Raw genomic sequence first — 18,351 nt, 5'->3', positions numbered from 1 at the left:
TGGTCCCATTTAAATTTGCCTGCATTAGGTATAATGAATACCTTCGGAGATGGAAAACAGAACTCCTTAATGGATGGTAAACCGTCTAGCTTTAACTGGGTATAGCATACTATAGTACAGTGGGGCCAATAAAAATTGTGAAATAAAAAATTTTCAAAAGAAAAATGAAACCGGTAAACCACACGGTAAGTGTACGTTCGATAGCGACAGCACAACACTACATGAGACGAGGCGGGCGGAGATGCTCCCGCTTTTTACCTCAGGCCCCAACTGCATTCAACTCGTACGCTATTTGTACATTACTAGTGTAGAAACAAAAATTATTTGTTACTTTTTAGTGTTTGTGGTTTTTGAAGTCGGTTTTATTTTTTCTGCTTCTTACTCCACTAAATCTGTGTAATGCCAGACGCGAGAAAAAAAAACCATTATAACGGATTTTGGTCTCTGAAGCTGAAGTCTCAGATTTTTAAAAAAAAAAGTTAATCATTAGTGATTACATACTGTCACTATCCTTCTTATCAAAAAAATTTAAGAAATAACTTTTAAAGTATCGACTAGTTTGTGAGAATAGTTGATACTTTAATTTATTTCTTAAACTGGACCTCTGGATTCTACCCTTAAAAAGGCTAGATTCCAGAGCCGTAAAACCAGTTATTAAAAAAATCATTACATGACATTTCACATTACGAACATTTTTTAACATTATCATTAGAACGTAGTGTTTATATACTCTTTGATTTTAATTTTCACTCATTTTGTTACTGTAGGGAATTAATTTAATTCTTAATTAGACTAATTACAATAAAATGCCTATGTAGGTATTTTATTGTACATACATCAAAGAATGGCGTCTAAAAGTATCTTATATCTTATTTATTTATATTTTTTAATGATAATCGCATTTAAAGGTGAGGTTAAAGTAATTATATTATTATGTACATATCAAATTCAGTTATTTTTAATAGAAAGTAATACTACTCTCCAACGAGAGATATAAACAAAGTATCTAAATAACTATCTTCAATAGGCGCATATTATTTGGTAAGTAATTGGTCTTTTAAATAATATTTTTGGATTATTTCAGTAATAAGATGTGAGAGACTGCGGGAACAAATTTATTCATCAATTGAAGGTGGAGCAGCTTGCTTTCGTAGGCTGAATGGAACTCATCAAGCAGGATGCTCATGTGAGAAAAACCTACTTTCACATAATTTTATATTGAAGATCTGTAGGTAGATTCAAACCAAAATAGTGTACTATGAAGATATCAAAATTAGTATGACACTGGTATAGTAGTTTAGAGATTGTGTAAATAGAAATAGCCACGTTATAAGCTAACAATTGAAGCCTATTCGGTTTTTCTGCATCCTGGTTTATCTGCCCATTCTCCTTTTTGTTCAGAATGTCTTCTCTTGTGTAGTACAAGATAAGAAAGGGCATACAGCCACTACCAACACTTCCCATACTTACAGTACTGGTAACCTTTACCACCAGGTACTACAACTAATACCTATTAAATGAATATCACAACTTCTAATATTAAGCAACCAATTAATTCATTGCATACATGTTTATCAGCATCAATGTAACTTGTCAAATGAATATAAATGTAATGAAACGCAACAAGTTAGCCCACTACCATCTTAGACTGCATCATCACTTACCACCAGGTGCTAACTTATAATGGAATAAAAAAAATTGGGGAAAAACAGTAACAATTGAAATATTATATTTTAGCTTCACTGAATGGGGAAGTTGGTGTTGTACATATGATATACAACATCTCAGATGCACAATGGCTAGTGCATAATGGCAGTGCAGGCCCCTACATGGCTGTTGTTAGTACAGCATTATATTATGATGTTATTGAGCTTTTGCTACAAGAACCAGACAATATAGCGGGCATCCTGCTGTATGATAATGCAACCATGAGGTAACTATAGATTTATTTATTAGCATATTTTTAACATGATGAAATTCTGTTGAATTTATATTTACTACACCTTGTTTATCAATACAACAGTTTTGAATGTGAAATCTAACTCTTACAACCAAACTTACAAACTTTACTTCTTTATGATATAAGTTTAGATAAAGAATCAAATATGTTCAAATGGCTAGTTACACACGTGATTTTTTAAATTTGCCACCATTTTTCATTCGGACAAACAGTTTTACTAGACAGGCTAAATAGGTATATTTCTAATTTTAATAGAGTGCATATTCCCAATATGTGATGAAAAAAATGGTTTCAGTCCAGATTTCTTCACTCAAGAATCTCGGTGTCCAAATGAATACTCTGCAGATCCAGATAGTCAGTGTTCTTCATCACAAGCTGGAGGTATAGTCTGGAACGAGCGAGGCACAGGCCTCTTAAGAAGAGATATTCCATACCCTATATTTTTCTTACCAAAGGCTCGGATCGATGAAATCAAAAAGATTGAAGAATGTTATAATAGGTAAGATTAATAGGTAGATTTTTTATTCATTATAGGCAAGTTCTTGACCATAATCACACCCGATGGAAAGTGATGATGTGGCCTAAGATGGGACATCTTTACTTTGAAGATGCCTATTCACTCTTGTTTTAAAGATACCCAGATCTTTTTTTTACAAATGTATATTTTTTAAATGCATAATTGTGTTTGTTTGTGGTTTTGATGGTTTGTTTATCAATCTTGGTTCAATACAGCAATGGATTGATGTGATTTTTTGCATGGATCTATAACTAAAGACTTGGAGGGTGACTTATATAAGTATATGTTATACTATTTATTTCAAAAAATTAAACCTTTTTCTGTGTGATTTTGTGGGGTCTAGAAACTTTGTACTACAAATTATACTACCAATTTTGTACATGTAGGTTATCTTTATGACTAGGGATAAGAGTGGTTTTGAGAAATTTCAACATGATCTTTAAAAACCTAATGAATTAATTTGAGTTTTTTTTTCAGTTATAATTTAGATAAGGATAACCAAAGGGGAAGGGCTTTATGCTCCCTTCAGCTGAACTCGTTCATGTATGCTGCAGTGAATAGCGTTGTTTGTTTAAGGAGGTTGGTATTTTATTACATTATTCAGACAACATTGCTTACTTGTTTGCTGGCAATTCATGTAATGGTTCAGTCCCACTATGGGGATTCGTCGAATGATTCGCGATATTGCAAATTGTTTACCTATAGTTTGTCAATGAAATGATTCATTTTTTAGGGTTCTGTATCTCAAAAAGAAAAACGGAACCCTTATAGGATCACTTTGTTGTCTGTTTGTCTGTCTGTACGCCCGTCCGTCGTGTCTGTGAAGAAATCTATAGGGTACTTCCCGTTGAACTAGAATCGTGAATTGGACAGGTAGGTAGGTCTTATAGCACAAGTAAAGGAAAAATCCGGAAACCGTGAATTTGTGGTTACATCACACAAAAAAAAATGTGTTTCAATTTTCAAAGTAACGTAACTATACCAAATGGGGTATCATATGAACGGGCTTTACCTATACATTCTAAAACAGTTTTTTATTTATTTTTGTGCATAATAGTTTTTGAATTATCAAGCAAAATGTCGGAAAAAATATCTGAGTACCTACGAAACCGAACGGCCAACGGCCTCGGTGCGCGAGTCAGACTCGCATTTGGGCGGTTTTTTTCATGTAGGAAACTTGTGCCAATTATGATATTGTCAAGATCGATTCAGAAAATAGATGAGACCTGGCAAGAAACTCAGAAGTTGTTTTTTTAACCGAATTACTTCGCAAAGCCCTCCCAGGATTTCGTCTGTGTTGGCGTTTGCTGACGCGCGTGCTCTGCCTTTTTGGAGTGTTTTTTTTTTGTTAGAAAAGGCCGGGTTTTGTTTTTTACTAGTGTTTTTGGTGGTGGAACTGACTTGGAAGCGCTCTAAAGGGGTGCCGTGCGTGTGTCGGCGAGCGCCGGCTCAGACGAAGTCCATACTTATATACCTAGTTTCCCTAATTTAACTTAAGGACTTCGTCTGTGTTGGTGTTAGCTGGCAGGCGTGTTGTGCCTTTTTGGAGTGTTTTTTTTTTGTTAAAACTGACTGGAAAGCGCTCTAAGGGGGTGCCGTGCGTATGTCGGCGAGTACCGGCACAGACGGGGTCCATACTTGTATATTTTAACTAACTTGTTACAAATAATTACAAACTTGACATTGGCTAATCTTTGTAAAGCCAGAAGAGAGAGAGAAAAAAAAACAACTTAAAGCCAGACGAGAGAGAAAAAATCCCTCCCGAATGTAGCTCGATGTTGAGTTGGCATTTGCCGAATCCCGATAGTGGAGATAACATTAAGGCTGAGATCTATAGAGTGCACTTTGACTTTATTCAGACTTAAGACACTTAAAATCAGATGGAGACCGTTGAAATAAATCTGTCTCATTTTAACTGAAACTTAAGTCTAAGCAAAGTTAAAGTGCGCTCTTTAGGTTTAAACCTAAGAGAGTGCATGCATCAAGCATAAAGCGGCTACAATTTTTGTTCAACAGATCAGCTTCTTCAGCATTTCTATCATCCAATAAAGTTTGTGATCCACTTGGTGATTACAATGTCTACTACTCTCTATTTCCTCGTGCAAAGGTTTGTAAACTAGGCAAATTTTTATTTTATTATTGTAGGCATTTGTCTACATTTTATTCTTGAAATATTGTTTTGGATGATAACGTTTTTAACCCCCCAAACGTTTATCGTTTCGCAACATATCGTATAACATCGAATTAGCCAAATATCCATTTTTATTAAACTACCTTCATTCGATAAATCAATAATTTTATATAATATTTTTGACAATTCAAATCAATTTTTAACAATAACCTTACACTTTTTACATTGAAATAATATGATTTCGATTTTAGGAAACTGAAGCGACGAAAAAGCCGGTCACCCTAGTCACGGCACGTATTGACTCAGCATCCCTTTTTGATGGTAAGTACGCCATTAGATTTTTGTTTGATTTAATTAATTGAATTCTAAGAAATCCAGTAATATATGTACAGTCAGCAACAAAGCTAGGTTTGCACCCGTTCATAGTCGGGCGGTGTACTAGCGGGTGGAAACCTAGTTTTGTTGCTGACTGTACTTACTGGATTACCTGTCCCAAACCCTTGCTGTGTTCAACATAAAAGTATGGATCGCACAAAATCTTGTTTAGTCTGGCCAACATAATGCGAGGTGCAGAGCGGTACTATAAAAATCGGCCAAGTGCGAGTCGGATTCACACACAAAGGGTTCCGTATTATCGTACAAGAAATAGTACTTATAATTTTTTTAAATTTCATGGCAGCCATTTTGAAATTTTTATTATTTGTTATAGCGGCAATAGGAATACATTCTGTGAACATCTCAGTTCTCTACCTGTTACGGTTCACGAGGTACAGCCCTCTGACAGACGAACTGATGGACAGACGAACAGCGGAGGCTTAGTAATAGGGTCCTTTTTGTGCCGTCCAGATACGGAACCTTATTAAACTATCCATAAATATTTTGTTGTGTCCGATTGACCCATATCTTTCATCTCGTTATCAGATGGATGAAATTCGTTACAATTATTAGGATCGTAGTATAGGTATTGGCATAAAGAAGCAAACCGGTACCGACAGGCCGGTACGAGTCGATATCGCCCGGTGCGTATAAAATAGCATTACTAGTTGATGCCTGCGACTTCGTTCGCGTGGATATAGGGTTTTTTTTTAAATCCCGTGGGAACTCATTGATCTTCCGGGATAAAAAGTAGCCTATGTATTAATCCAGGCTATAGTCTGTCTCCATTCCAAATTTCAGCCAAATCTGTCCAGTAATTTTAGTGTGAAAGAGTAACAAACATACACACATAGACACAAACTTTTTTGATGTGTGAGCTCATAAGCTAATATGGGGCTATTTTACCCGCACCGACCTGTCAGTACCGAAAACCTGGCTTTTTATGCCAGCAGTAGCGCCCTTAGACCTATCATTAAAACTCAAGTTTTATTTTTCGTAATTTATTTTATTTCCCGTCAAAATTAGGCATAGCTCCCGGTGCAGCAAGCTCGGTGGTGGGGATGGTGGCGAATATCGTCACGGCAGCAACTCTCGCGAAAATGATTCCTGTCACAGATGCAAAATTATATGGTAACATATTATGTATTTAAACGTTTTGCAGATTGTTGGACTGACATATACTACATATATACTAGATGATGCCCGTGACTTGGTCCGCGTGGATTTAGGTTTTTCAAAATCCCGTGGAAGCTCTTTGATTTGATCAAAAGTTGCCTATGTAAATTTCCAATATGCAACAAATTTCATATAAATCGGTTAAACGGATGGGCCTTTAAGAAACCCGTGGGAACTCTTAGATTTTCCTGTATAAAAAGAAGCTTATGTAATTTTTTCCACCTGGGATGTAAGCTAACTCTGTACCAAACCTTAAAAATGGGTAAACTGTTGGGCCGTGAAAAGCTAGCAGACAGACAGACACACTTTTGCATTTATAATATTAAAATATAGAATAGATGGTTGAATTTGCACTTAACACAGTGTTTGTTTATACAATCGAATTTCCAGATCAAAATGTACTGTGGACGCTATTCAACGGCGAATCGTTCGATTATATCGGTTCGCAACGGATCGCATACGACCTGAGTCGCGGGGCCTGGCCTCCGGTCGCTCCGCTCGCCCCTTCCGACGTCCGCCTCCACATCGAGCTCGGACAACTTGGAGGCTCCCTGCAATTGTTCAAGAATAATGCCTCGTGGCCTCTTTATGCTTTCGCGCCGTATAGTTCACAAACTGCTGTACCTTCAAAGGTGAGCTGTAGAGATAATGCGGATTAAGCGTAGGGCGGTCCGCCCCTGGTCTCGGTCTAGAGTGGCCTCCAAACTTTAAGAAATCCTCATTAGAAAAATCCCAAGGAGGCTCCTAATGATTATTTCTGTAAAATTATAAAAAAAGTTTTCTCTAATTTTTTCAGAAATAATCGACGAGAGTTCGAAAAAAAAATTACCACTCTACGGGCAAAACCGTGTCGCTAAGCGATACGATAAGGGGCATGGTTTTACCAAAACTGCCATAACCCTTCCAAGTTAGCTCGCTTTCATCTTAGCCTTCATCATCACCATGAATACGCACGCACCACTAAACTTAGCGTTACATTAATTTCAGATAATAGAATTTCTGGGTGAAATGTCATCTTACTCAAGTCAGAACAATATAACAATCAGTCCGGAGTTTACGTCCAACATACCGCCGTCGTCTTTGCACTCTTTCCGCCGCATCCTCAGGAATGTGACGGAAAGCGGGGCGCTACCGGAGATACTGTTAGTTGACCACAAAGAAACCTTCAACAACAAATTCTACGAGTCCGCCTTGGATGATTACGAAAACATTGGATATGTGTACCACAATATAAGCATCAGCAAAGATGGCACCTGTGAGTGTTTTACCAGATTTTATTTGCTTTCTCTGTAAATCCTAATATACAAGGTGTAACGAGAACGCTAGCAAAAACGAAGACAGGTGATAGTACTGATGTTTACTGATAGGGTATCACAAAAAAACGCGTTTTTTTAAAAAGTTCACAATATATTGAAAACAAGATGATGCCCGCGACTTTGTCTGCGTGGATTTAGTTTTTTTTAAAATCCTGTTTGATTTTCCAGGATAAAAAGTTGCTAATGTCAATTTCCGGAATGCAAGCTACCTTTGTGCCAAATTTCACATAAATCGGTTAAACAGATGGGCTTTTAAGAATCCCGTGGGAACTCTTTGATTTTCTGGGATAAAAAGTAGCCTATGTCCTTCCTTGGGATATAAGCTAACTGTACCAAATTTTAACAAAATCAGTTAAACTGTTGGACAGTGAAAAGGTAGCAGACAGACAGACAGACATACTTTGGCCTTTATAATATTAGTATTGATTTTCAGTTATCCCAACGGATGATCTGCTCGCTAATGGCACCATGAAGCAGACGGAGGCCCAGGTCAAGATAGCGGGCCTGGCGACCACGCTCGCGCACACGCTGTACCAACAGCTCGCCGGAAAACCCTACACCGGCACTGTCAAGGCGTCCGCACATTTGGTATGATAGTTATACATAGTTTGCATTTAAATTTTACTGAATTTTATTTTTAATACAGGAAATTATTTTAATCAGTTTGCACTATTTTATTTTTAAATCACACTTCACACTAATACTATAAAGGCGAAAGTTTGTGTGTATGTGTGTATGTTTGTTACTCTTTCATGCAAAAACTACTGAACGAAAATTGGCTGAAATTTGGAATGGAGATAGAGTATATCCTGGATATAGGCTACTTTTTATCTCTGAAAATCAATGAGTTCCCATAGGTTTTCTAAAAAACATATCCACGCGAACGAAGTCGCGGGCATCAGCTAGTAGGTAATGTAATTGGTAAATAGTGGTAAATTTGGTGATGGTAAAGTTCTTCAGAATCCAAATCCTTTATGCCCCTTAAAAATGTACTCCACGTCTATAGGAAGCCCCATCTGTAGATAAATGGAATAATTGGTAATGACATCGTGAGTAGCGTTTGGCGTCCACCCATTTGACTTCAATTAATCGGTGCGACGCCAAATGGACTGATCGTGTGTGTCGTGATTTACCAGGTGGATGAAATGTTATACTGTTTCCTTCGGAGCCAAGCATGTCGCCTACTGCTGGCGGCAGACTATGCGAACAGCGCAGAGGAGCCGCTCGCGGAGCGGCCGCTGCCGCTGTACGTGGGCGTGGCGGCGTGGGCCAGCCCGCCCGCAGTGTACGCGGGGCATCTGCTCGCGCTGCTCACCGGCAGCCACCTGCACGTCAACAGGACGGCTTGCGACAAGAACGCTGACACGGTGAGTGTTGGATGTGGGCTGTTGTCGCTTGTGACCTACTGCTGGCAGCAGACCACGCGAGCAAACTACTCTTGTATTTAATTTACATTATGTTAGAATGAGATCTCGGTATAAACATGTGCGGGTTGGCCCTTCCCTCCACCACCCGCGTGGAGTCGAATGTTTTGGGTGAGCGGCACGATGATTTTCACCGAAATCAAGCGCGCGAAAAAGGTTGAACAGTCATTTGGGAAAAGTATTTTTGAGAAAAAACTAGTAAGTTTATATCTGCAATGTAAGGTTATTTCAACTAATAAATAAACCGTGTCTAATGTTAAGTTGTTTTAGAATTTTCATACTCCTAATCTTATCTAATTATGCACAAAGTTGACAAAGATTTAGTGTTAAAATAGGAATCTTTCGAGATCCAACTTTAAAATCAATATATTTTTCAAAGTTTTATATATCAATAAACCTAGATAATGACGAGATAAATCTTCGTTTTGAGGGTACAATATCAAATAACGTAATAATCACCCTCCTACTTTTCTATAGAGAAAGCACCAGGTCGTGTCACCTTAATATTGATTTGTACTCGCTGTTCAAGTTCCATACTAAACAATAATTATACTTTCAGGGATTCTCATACTATTGGCTAAGGGGATGGAATCAGAGTGGTGTGTGTATTGAAACGACGATGAACTTCAGCCAAGCAGTGAGCCCAGCGTTTATTAAATCAGGTAAGATAGTACTTTTAAGTACTTACTAGTTATTCAAACTATCGTTTAAAAGCAAAAGCGTTTATTCATATACTAAAAGACAGGATTCCAACGCCATCATCACTAAAGGGTGGCAAAAAAGTTTGAATGTTCTCTTATCGAGATTCGAGATTGAAAATATTTTGAATATAGTTAATATAATAAATAAAATAAAATAACCATAAGCCTACGTTGTCGTATTAGTTTACAAATTGCGAAAAACCAAATTAAAGAATTTCGCGGGCAGGCCCTTCTCATGACCCTTAAAAGCAAAAAATGGTGGCAAATAAAAAAAATAGATCTTGTATTCCCACATTAAGGGAAGAATAAAAATATTTGTTACTTTTATTCTTAAAGAATAATAGAAAACATATACTTAGCAAGAAATTCTATCAAAATCTACTTGTTAAACAAGATTGGTTACCTGCCATTTTGTTTCCTCATATGGGTTATGAAAAGTAGTGCTTAAGTTAGGAAAGCCTATCATTTACACCCCTAAACATACATACAAGGCATACGTAAGCAACATGAATGCTTATGGCTCGCGTGATAACAAGTGGAAAGTTGACAACTTAGGCTGTTATCTATAGAGCGTACTTTGACTTTGCTCAGACTTAAGCTTCAGTTAAAACGAGACGGTTTTATGTCAGCAGTATAGCACTGTCTCGTTTTAACAATCTTAAGTGTAAGCAAAGTCAAAGTGCGCTCTATAGATCTCAACCTGAATGATGCAAGCGCGGCGGTGTCAGTAGCCGTGCTATTATGTTTGCCATTGCGACTCGTTTGATGTCCACATCCGATCTTCCAAAGCTGCGCTTTTCGGTGCGAGTTCGCCATTAATTAATATTATTGCTTGTGTTGCTTTACCCTTCGATGTATGTACAGATTATGATTTGACATCGGGCGAGTTTTCGACGTGGACGGAGTCGGTGTGGCAGGCGATATGGGCGCGCGTGTTCGTGCGCGCGAGCGGCGCGGGCGCGCGGCTGGCGGCGGCCGTGGGCGCGCTGGCCACGGTCGCCGCGGCCGCGCTCACCTTCTGGCTGCAGCGGCACGCCGCACGCGTCTTCGTCGACGCGCCCGCCTCCGTCAGTAGCGATGCCGCCGGGTGAGGCACCTCAGACAAACGTTTTTTTTATTCATTATAGGCAAGCGCTTGGCCACCATATCACCTAATGAAAAGTGATGATGTGGCCTAAGATGGGAGGCGTTAGATAATTTTTTTTTTTTTAAATTAATTAATTTATTATTTAAGCGCTTGACCACAATCTCACCTGATGAAAAGTGTTTATGTGGCCTAAGATGGAACGCATTTACCTAGAAGATGCCTTCTTGATTACAGTACTCAGAAATCTGTATGATGCAACGTGCTGTATGCGATATGCACCGTCATAAAGATTTCTTAATTTTTTCTTAATTTTGAATCATTGTTATCGAATCTTTTGAAAGCAAAGCCAATTTGCACCGTTTTACCATGAAGGCCGCCAAATTTTGTATCCTATCTTTATAGACTAAGTATATCCTATTTGTTTCAGGATAATCCGGACTGTCAACTGTTAGAAGATCCTTTAGCTTTAAATAATTAATTTAATTTATCATAATAAGAGGAAACATTCCAAATGGCCTACCATCATATTAAGTTGTAATGCTCGTACTCATGTTGGGTACTGACCATTTACCAAATTCAAATAATATTTATTAGCCTATGATGTAAAAAAGCATAATATATGAAGAATAAAATCCCTACTAATGTTACTTACACATCACTACCACTATTATTATAAAAGTGAAAGTGTGTTTGTTTCAGTCCAGTTTCAAAATATGAAAATGATTTCGGCTTTGTAGAGCGTAGTCTCTGTCATACTATTATAAGTCTTACCCATATAACGTTTCGTCGGTCTCAACGACAAAGACAACGCTCTACGAAACCGGTATCTCTTTCTGAAGTTCGATGTACAATATTTCGCGCCTGACACTGTATCATTTATCAAAATCTTTAGAACCGTTAAATAGTTACGAGCGGACATAGGAACGGGCACACATACAGGTTAAGCACATAACCCTCCTTTTGCGCGTCACCGCAGTCGGGTGAAAAGAAACAAAGTAGCTAAAAAGCAGCGTGTTTTGATCGTTCCATTTGAATACCATTTTGTCGCATACACACACAGAATATTTGACTACGCATTGTCGTCCGTCCACTACAGGACATGAGAAAAAATAGCCAAACACCGAGTGAACGTTCTCTGTGTTCAGACGTTTCATATTTCGCAGTGAAAGATGCGAATGCCGAAATCTAACATCGTTAAAGAATTCATTCATCACTTCTGATCTTTGAATCTGTGTCCAGACCTTTCACTTCGTGGGCAAGATGCTGAATGAAAGACAAATGAATAAATAGGGAACCGTCTGATATCACCTTAAACTCCGTTTCAATATTATATTTTACTGATCTCTTAAATGTATCATAATAGGTATTTGAACGTAATTAAGTCTGATTGTATAAATTATTTCATATTTTTTTGTTAACATTAAAATATAACCACAGATTTTTTATTTTATTTTTATAGTTATATTTACTTATGAGTGCCAATACCAATTTTTGGCTAAACAAGTGAAACTTTTTGAGTGCACATATTATTATGAAATTGGGTGAAACTGGACCTAATTCTATCGACGGCAAAATACAAAAAATATCTAAATTTGTAAAGTATTGTACCTACTCTGAAAAAAGTGTGTAGCAGATATAAACCACATATTTTTTTGATAGGTACCTACTGCCTACTGAAAATGATATTTATTTTGAACTAGCTGATGCCCGCGACTTCGTTCGCGTGGATGTAGTTTTTTAAAAATCCCGTGGGAACTCTTTGATTTTCCGGGATAAAAAGTAGCCTATGTGCTAATCCAGAGTATAATCTATCTCCATTCTAAATTTCAGCCCAATCCGTCCAGTAGTTTTTGCGTGAAGGAGTAACAAACACACACACACACACACACACATACAAACTTTCGCCTTTATAATATTAGTGTGATAGGTATTGTAAAACAAAGTATAATGAATTAAAATTTTATTAAAATCAACAGTGAAACTACCGTCAAACTTCCTAAAAAGAACTAAAAAATTTGTTTAAATTGCTGAATGTATGAACATAGATACTAAAGTTTTTCCTAAATCTTTTAAAAATACTTTTTTGAAAGATGGAGATAACATAGTGTCGTAGGTAGTTCTGATAAATTTCTCCGCTGCGTCCAAGTTGACTAAAGCCTCGTTAAAGCAGCTGCATTTCAAAATGTACGACAAAAAACTAATTTTTTTATCAGATGAATCGCCACACAGCTTGGGAAGCCATATGCTAGAATTCAAAGAATTTAAAGAATGCTTCTCACTTAATTTTACATCATGTTCCGTTCTCAAATATCTTTCCAATTCTGTATTAGTGTCTATGTCTTGATATTTTTTCACGCGGGTAGCTTGCGTCGATTGATGGGATACCTGTATGTGAAAGGCTATTTCTTTATCTTCTTTGACGACATTTCTACTCTGCTTTGTAATTAGATTTAATTCAACTTCAGTCGTTACCGATTTTGTGTTACAAATCAATCGCATACAGTGATTTAAATCACGATATTCATCCTTTGGTATTGGAAAAATAAAATTTATCATTACAGTACTGCGGGTGAAAGCTTTACACAAAATAAGACATAATGTATTATCACGTATTATGCTTATCGTGTTTATATTGATGTTTTTGAAGATGCTTTTTAAACGTAAGCCTTGAGTAATATTTTGAAAATACCATTTGAAAAACATTGGAGACAAAGCTGTTCCAGGCACGTAATTATTTGTAATTTCATTGTTCCTTGTTACTTGAATATTCATAGTAAATCTTAAATCTTTATCTGCTAAAAGTATACACCTTGGCTTTTGTGAAGGAGTGATTTTGGAGATGCTAGTGGAGGCTCTGGTTATATCACATGTTATATCCGTGGTTAAAACATAAGATGAGCTATCGCAACTTTTTTCTAACGATCCAGTGACCATCGTATTTATTGATTTATAATGATCATGAAAGTCTATATAAATTAGTATGAAGTTACCAATTCGTTTCCTGTTTTCAGAAAATGTTATAATATCTAGATCATTTTGCATATCATTAATTGATATTCCGTGACCCATTTTATTCGTTTGAGATTGAATCTGTAAGTTGTGATTATTCTCTTGTGTTTCAAAGTAAAGAAATATTTTGTTACATTCATTCCCAGATTTTTTCGGACATTGGGTGGGAAGTATTTCAGTATATTTTGAAAATAGAGAGCATTCATTAAATAAATAATCATACTGATTATTATTTTTCTTAGAATGGCTTTTGCTCTCCTTATTATGGTTTATATTGTTACTTACTGTCGTTTTGTTAATAGTATACATACTTTTTTGGTTGTTTCGGGAAATGATACAGTATTTCGATACTTAGGAACCACAGTTAGGAACCTCCAACGGAAGTTGTGGTAAGCCACAGAATTCGCACTTTTTAAAAATAACGTCTAATTTATATTAGTTTTATTTTTACATCTAAAACGCTTTGATTATTTCAAAATCTATTCTTTGTGGCATAGAACATTATTAACAATATTAATATTATGCAACTAGGTATTAATGCAAGAAATTGTTATAACTCAGAACCATATATAAACCCACTATTTCCTACTTATGGCCATAACTTATGACCTTCGATAACAATTTTAACCAGTAGGTACAATTTTCATTGTAAATGAGTTTTAGGTACAATTTAAATAGAAAATTTTAATTAAGGATACTTTAGGTACCTACACTGACATTTTCACTATTATCTAGTGTCATAGTCCTCTCATAATCAAAGTGGCATTTATAAATAACATTCATCCAAGATAAATAATCATAACTTATTAAAAGTGGCAATCAAAGGTGGCGTTTATATCTTAGCAGGAAGCAGGGTTTAATCTTGTAAAACTCTTTTTAAAAATTTTAACTTTTTGCGTTCAGTTAATAAAGTATGGGCCCTATCGTACTTCCTTGGGGAACCTTGATATGAAATTATTTCATTGGAACTATTTTCTAAGTCATTAGGTAAGTGTACTTATTTAGTTTACTTATAATTAGTATAAAAGCCATTTTTTGCATCAGCAATTGCGACGCATTTACTTTGGATAACTCTGCAAATTCGCTTGAAATTCCTGATTATACTCTGGTACAAAGAGTATATAATCACTACGCTCTGGTAGTGCATGCTAAACATCCATACTTCTACTATCAAACTAATATTATAAAGGCGAAAATTTATGTGTATGTTTGTTTCACACAAAAACTAACTACTCAACGGATTTGGCTGAAATTTGCAATGGAGATAGATTATACCCTGGATTAACAGACTACTTTTTATCCCGGAAAATCAAAGAGTTCCTACGGGACTTTGCAAAACCTAAATCCATACGGACAAAGTCGTGGGCGTCAGCTAGTAGTTTTATAGCTCGACGATAAGGGGCATGAGACCGGCTTGCCCGCGAAATTCAAATTTAATTTGGTTTTTCGCAATTTGTAAACTAATACGACAGCGTAGGCTTATGGCATTCTGATTCCGACAGTGGCAGTATCACCCTCACAGGTTTATACAAAAATCTTTACTTAAAAAGGTCCAGTTTAAGAAATTAATTAAAGTATCGATTTATTAAAGTATTCGCGGGCAGGCCCATCGCTTCCACCTTAAGGCACGACCAATAAAATAAAAAACCCTAAAAAAATGGTTCAGTATGAAGCTTCGAAAAAACAGGAATCCAGACCCACAGAGCACGTTATTAAAAAATGAATGTCATTTGTCAAATGTCATCTATCACTGTCAGTGTCAAGTTCAATTTTGGTTTGGTTGGTTGAAATGTCGCCTACTTTGATTACAACAAGAACATTACGAGTTTTATGTGGTTGTAGTAGATTGCCGGTGATAGCATCACCAAGTAATAAATTCCGCCCCTTTTGTTATCCATACTCAGTCGATCGCAAACAAGTGCCGAAGAAAATGGCAGCTGAGAAGGCACTACCTCAGATATTTCAGTACGTCGATCAGAATGTTGAATCATATAAAAGCCTTCTAAAAGAGGCTGTTGCAATTCCATCGGTTTCAAGTGACGCTAAGCACCGCGATGACTGTGTCCGTATGGTAGAGTGGATGCAGAATAAGTTGAAAGAAGTCGGTGCGTCGACTGAACTTAGGGATATTGGCTTCCAAACACTTGAGGGTAAGCAAGTGAAACTACCCCCGGTTCTTGTTGCTGTTTTGGGAAATGTAAGTTATTTATTTGTTACCTGAAGTCAGGCGTTACACTATCAATACTGTATCGTGATTCTAGCATCGCAGGACTTCAAGAACATCCAGATACATTGTGATACTGATCAATGCCATCAATAAGTATTTCCTCGATACAGAATCGCGATATCGCGTATCGCGTGATAATATTGATAATGTAATGGGTCTCTTCCTAGGCCAGTAGCAAAAGGAAAAAAAAATATATAATGAGAATAAGTTCTTATATTACCAATTGGTTCAGCTGTTTGAAAGTTATCAGCTCTTTTCTAGTTATTACCGTAACATCACTTGTCGGGGGTGTTATAAATTTTTAATTTACACTTGATTTAGGATCCTAAAAAAAACACAATCTGCATATATGGCCATTTGGATGTACAACCAGCCTTAATGTCAGATGGTTGGAACTCGGAGCCTTTTGAATTAGTTGAGAGAGATGGAAAGTTATTTGGGAGAGGGTCTACGGATGACAAAGGGCCAGTGTTGGGTTGGCTACATGCCATCAATGCTTATAAAAATGTTGGATCTGAGGTATGTACTCATAGCATAGCATAATATAGTAATGCATGCCATAGGATTTAATTTTATTGCTTGATTGAAAGTGATTAATAATACACACAACAGACAGAAAAGTGATAAATAATATTGTGTCAGTCTGTCTCATCAATGCATGTACTACTTCCGTCAGGTCTGTACCACAGGCAAGAGGAAGTTCAGAAGTATGTAATTCAATCAATCAAACAGACCATCTTCGGTTAAAGTGTTTTACTAAGTTGCTATAAGTAAAAGCTTAAGTATAAGTATATCTATATATAAGTTTAAAGTATAAGTTACAGTGAGAAAAATGGTGTTTGAAATGAATTCGGCTGAAATCTATATAGCATACTTTGACTTTGCTCAGACTTAAGTTCCAGTTAAAATGAGACAGATTTATGTCATATAACGCTGTCTTACTTTAACAGTGTCTTAAGTCTGAGCAAATTCAAAATGTGTTTTATACATTTCAGTCTTAGATCCTCATGTTTTGTCAACAGTTGCCAGTGAATTTAAAATTTATATTTGAGTGTATGGAGGAATCTAGCTCACAAGGACTTGATGAGTTGCTCATGGAAAAGTTAAAGCCTGAAGGTTTCTTTGACACGGTTGACTATGTGTGCATTTCGGATAACTACTGGCTGGGCACCACTAAGCCTTGCATCACATATGGCTTGAGAGGCATTAGCTATTACTTTTTGGAAATTGAGTGTGCCAAAATGGATCTGCACAGTGGAGTTTATGGGGGAACTGTCTATGAAGGTAATTAATATTTGTAACTTAAATAGGTAACTATGGCTGATACTTTTGAAAATAATCATTATCATATTTGTTTTGTGTAATTGTGGGTAAATAACAGATGTCACTACAATAGTAAGACCCAAACACAACCGACTGCCTCAGACAGTGTGCAAAAATATAATGCAACTACGTCCAATCAGTGGTCACTTTCAATGAATTTAAATTACCAAAATTACATGATTCTTCTCAGTCTGTCTGTCCTCCATCCGTCCGTCCGTCCATCCCTCTGTCTATATATCTGTCGGTCTGATCATGAAATTTGGCAGGTAGTTAGATAGGTAATAGCACAAATAAAGGAAAAAATCCGAAAACCGTGAATTTGTAGTTATCACAAAAAATTGATTTATTATGCAAAATTACGGAAAAAATACCCAATTATGGAACCCTCGGTGCGCAAGTCTGACTCGCACTTGGCCGGTTTTTATTATATCATAGCGCCCGCCCCGGCTTCGCACGGGTGGACATTTATTTTTTCTATTTTCCGGGATAAAATATAGCCTATACGGATTCGGAAGAATCCCTCTAAGTAATGGTAAAAGAAATTTTGAAATCGGTCCAGTAGTTTTTGAGCCTATTCAATACAAACATACAAAAATATAAAAATACAAAGGTTTCCTCTTTATAATATTAGTATAGATTTATTTACTTACTCTAGCATACAAGATATCAGAATAATCAGGCAGTGAACAGGATGTTTGCATCCGGTTATTGATTCTTTTAAAAGACACAATCATTGATATTGTTTTGTTGCTGCAGCGAAGCCGTAGTAATTTTGTTTTTAACTTTTTAACTAAGGCAGTCTGAAGGTTTTAGCTCTGTTATTTATTCGGAGTAAACAAAAATACATGACATATTAGTAAAATATTACTATTTCTATTTTTAGTTAAGATCTACATCAAGTCATGCATGGACTGCAAATTATTCATATATTGCATGATATTGTAAATTAAATATTTGAAAAGAGCATCTGCCGAGTTTCCTGTTCGTTCACGGTGGGAATGGCATCCTGACCCAGTGTTCACCTGTAAAAGTTTATCTGTATAAAAGTCTTTCTATCTCTATGACATACTACAGTAGTTTTTAAATAATCATAAGTGTCAGGTCT

General features: G+C 36.5%; 3 protein-coding genes across 7 annotated transcripts in view; 2 read left to right on the top strand and 1 right to left on the bottom strand.

The window, feature by feature from the left end:
* The first annotated feature begins 710 nt into the window (after window positions 1-710).
* LOC123864458 (nicastrin) lies at window positions 711-17,947 on the top strand. Of its 3 annotated transcripts, none has more exons than XM_045904909.1 (15): window positions 711-908; window positions 1,085-1,186; window positions 1,738-1,933; window positions 2,256-2,459; window positions 2,955-3,056; window positions 4,494-4,584; window positions 4,860-4,929; window positions 6,010-6,114; window positions 6,550-6,791; window positions 7,147-7,414; window positions 7,909-8,063; window positions 8,612-8,842; window positions 9,459-9,561; window positions 10,465-10,687; window positions 17,917-17,947. In XM_045904909.1, exons 1-15 carry the CDS (start codon window positions 845-847, stop codon window positions 17,930-17,932), a joined length of 2,172 nt encoding a protein of 723 aa, XP_045760865.1. In that variant the 5' UTR covers window positions 711-844; the 3' UTR covers window positions 17,933-17,947. The 3 variants fall into 3 exon arrangements, with proteins under 3 accessions (XP_045760865.1, XP_045760864.1, XP_045760866.1); XM_045904908.1 differs by lacking the exon at window positions 17,917-17,947 and adding an exon at window positions 11,115-12,125; XM_045904910.1 differs by lacking the exons at window positions 6,010-6,114; window positions 17,917-17,947 and adding an exon at window positions 11,115-12,125.
* On the bottom strand, window positions 12,633-14,740 carry LOC123864484. Its single transcript, XM_045904962.1, has 2 exons — window positions 13,310-14,740; window positions 12,633-13,120 (listed from the first exon to the last, which is right to left on the bottom strand). Exons 1-2 carry the CDS (start codon window positions 14,003-14,005, stop codon window positions 12,707-12,709), a joined length of 1,110 nt encoding a protein of 369 aa, XP_045760918.1. The 5' UTR covers window positions 14,006-14,740; the 3' UTR covers window positions 12,633-12,706.
* LOC123864470 (cytosolic non-specific dipeptidase) overlaps window positions 15,455-18,351 on the top strand; it is a 31,448-nt gene continuing 28,551 nt past the window's right edge. For 2 of the 3 annotated variants that reach the window (XR_006795790.1, XM_045904935.1), the window contains exons 1-3: window positions 15,456-15,893; window positions 16,245-16,442; window positions 16,946-17,207. Coding sequence is in view for 1 of the 3 variants with exons in the window: in XM_045904935.1 (XP_045760891.1) it covers window positions 15,486-15,893; window positions 16,245-16,442; window positions 16,946-17,207 (868 nt within the window). In the remaining 2 variants the exon portion in view is untranslated. Of the gene's footprint in view, window positions 15,894-16,244; window positions 16,443-16,945; window positions 17,208-18,351 lie in introns of all 3 variants that reach the window. The other variant, XR_006795791.1, reaches the window with a different exon arrangement.

The sequence above is a fragment of the Maniola jurtina genome, chromosome 4 (assembly GCF_905333055.1).
Source record: "Maniola jurtina chromosome 4, ilManJurt1.1, whole genome shotgun sequence".
NCBI lineage: Eukaryota > Metazoa > Arthropoda > Insecta > Lepidoptera > Nymphalidae > Maniola > Maniola jurtina.
This window is presented reverse-complemented; position numbering and strand designations above follow the sequence as displayed.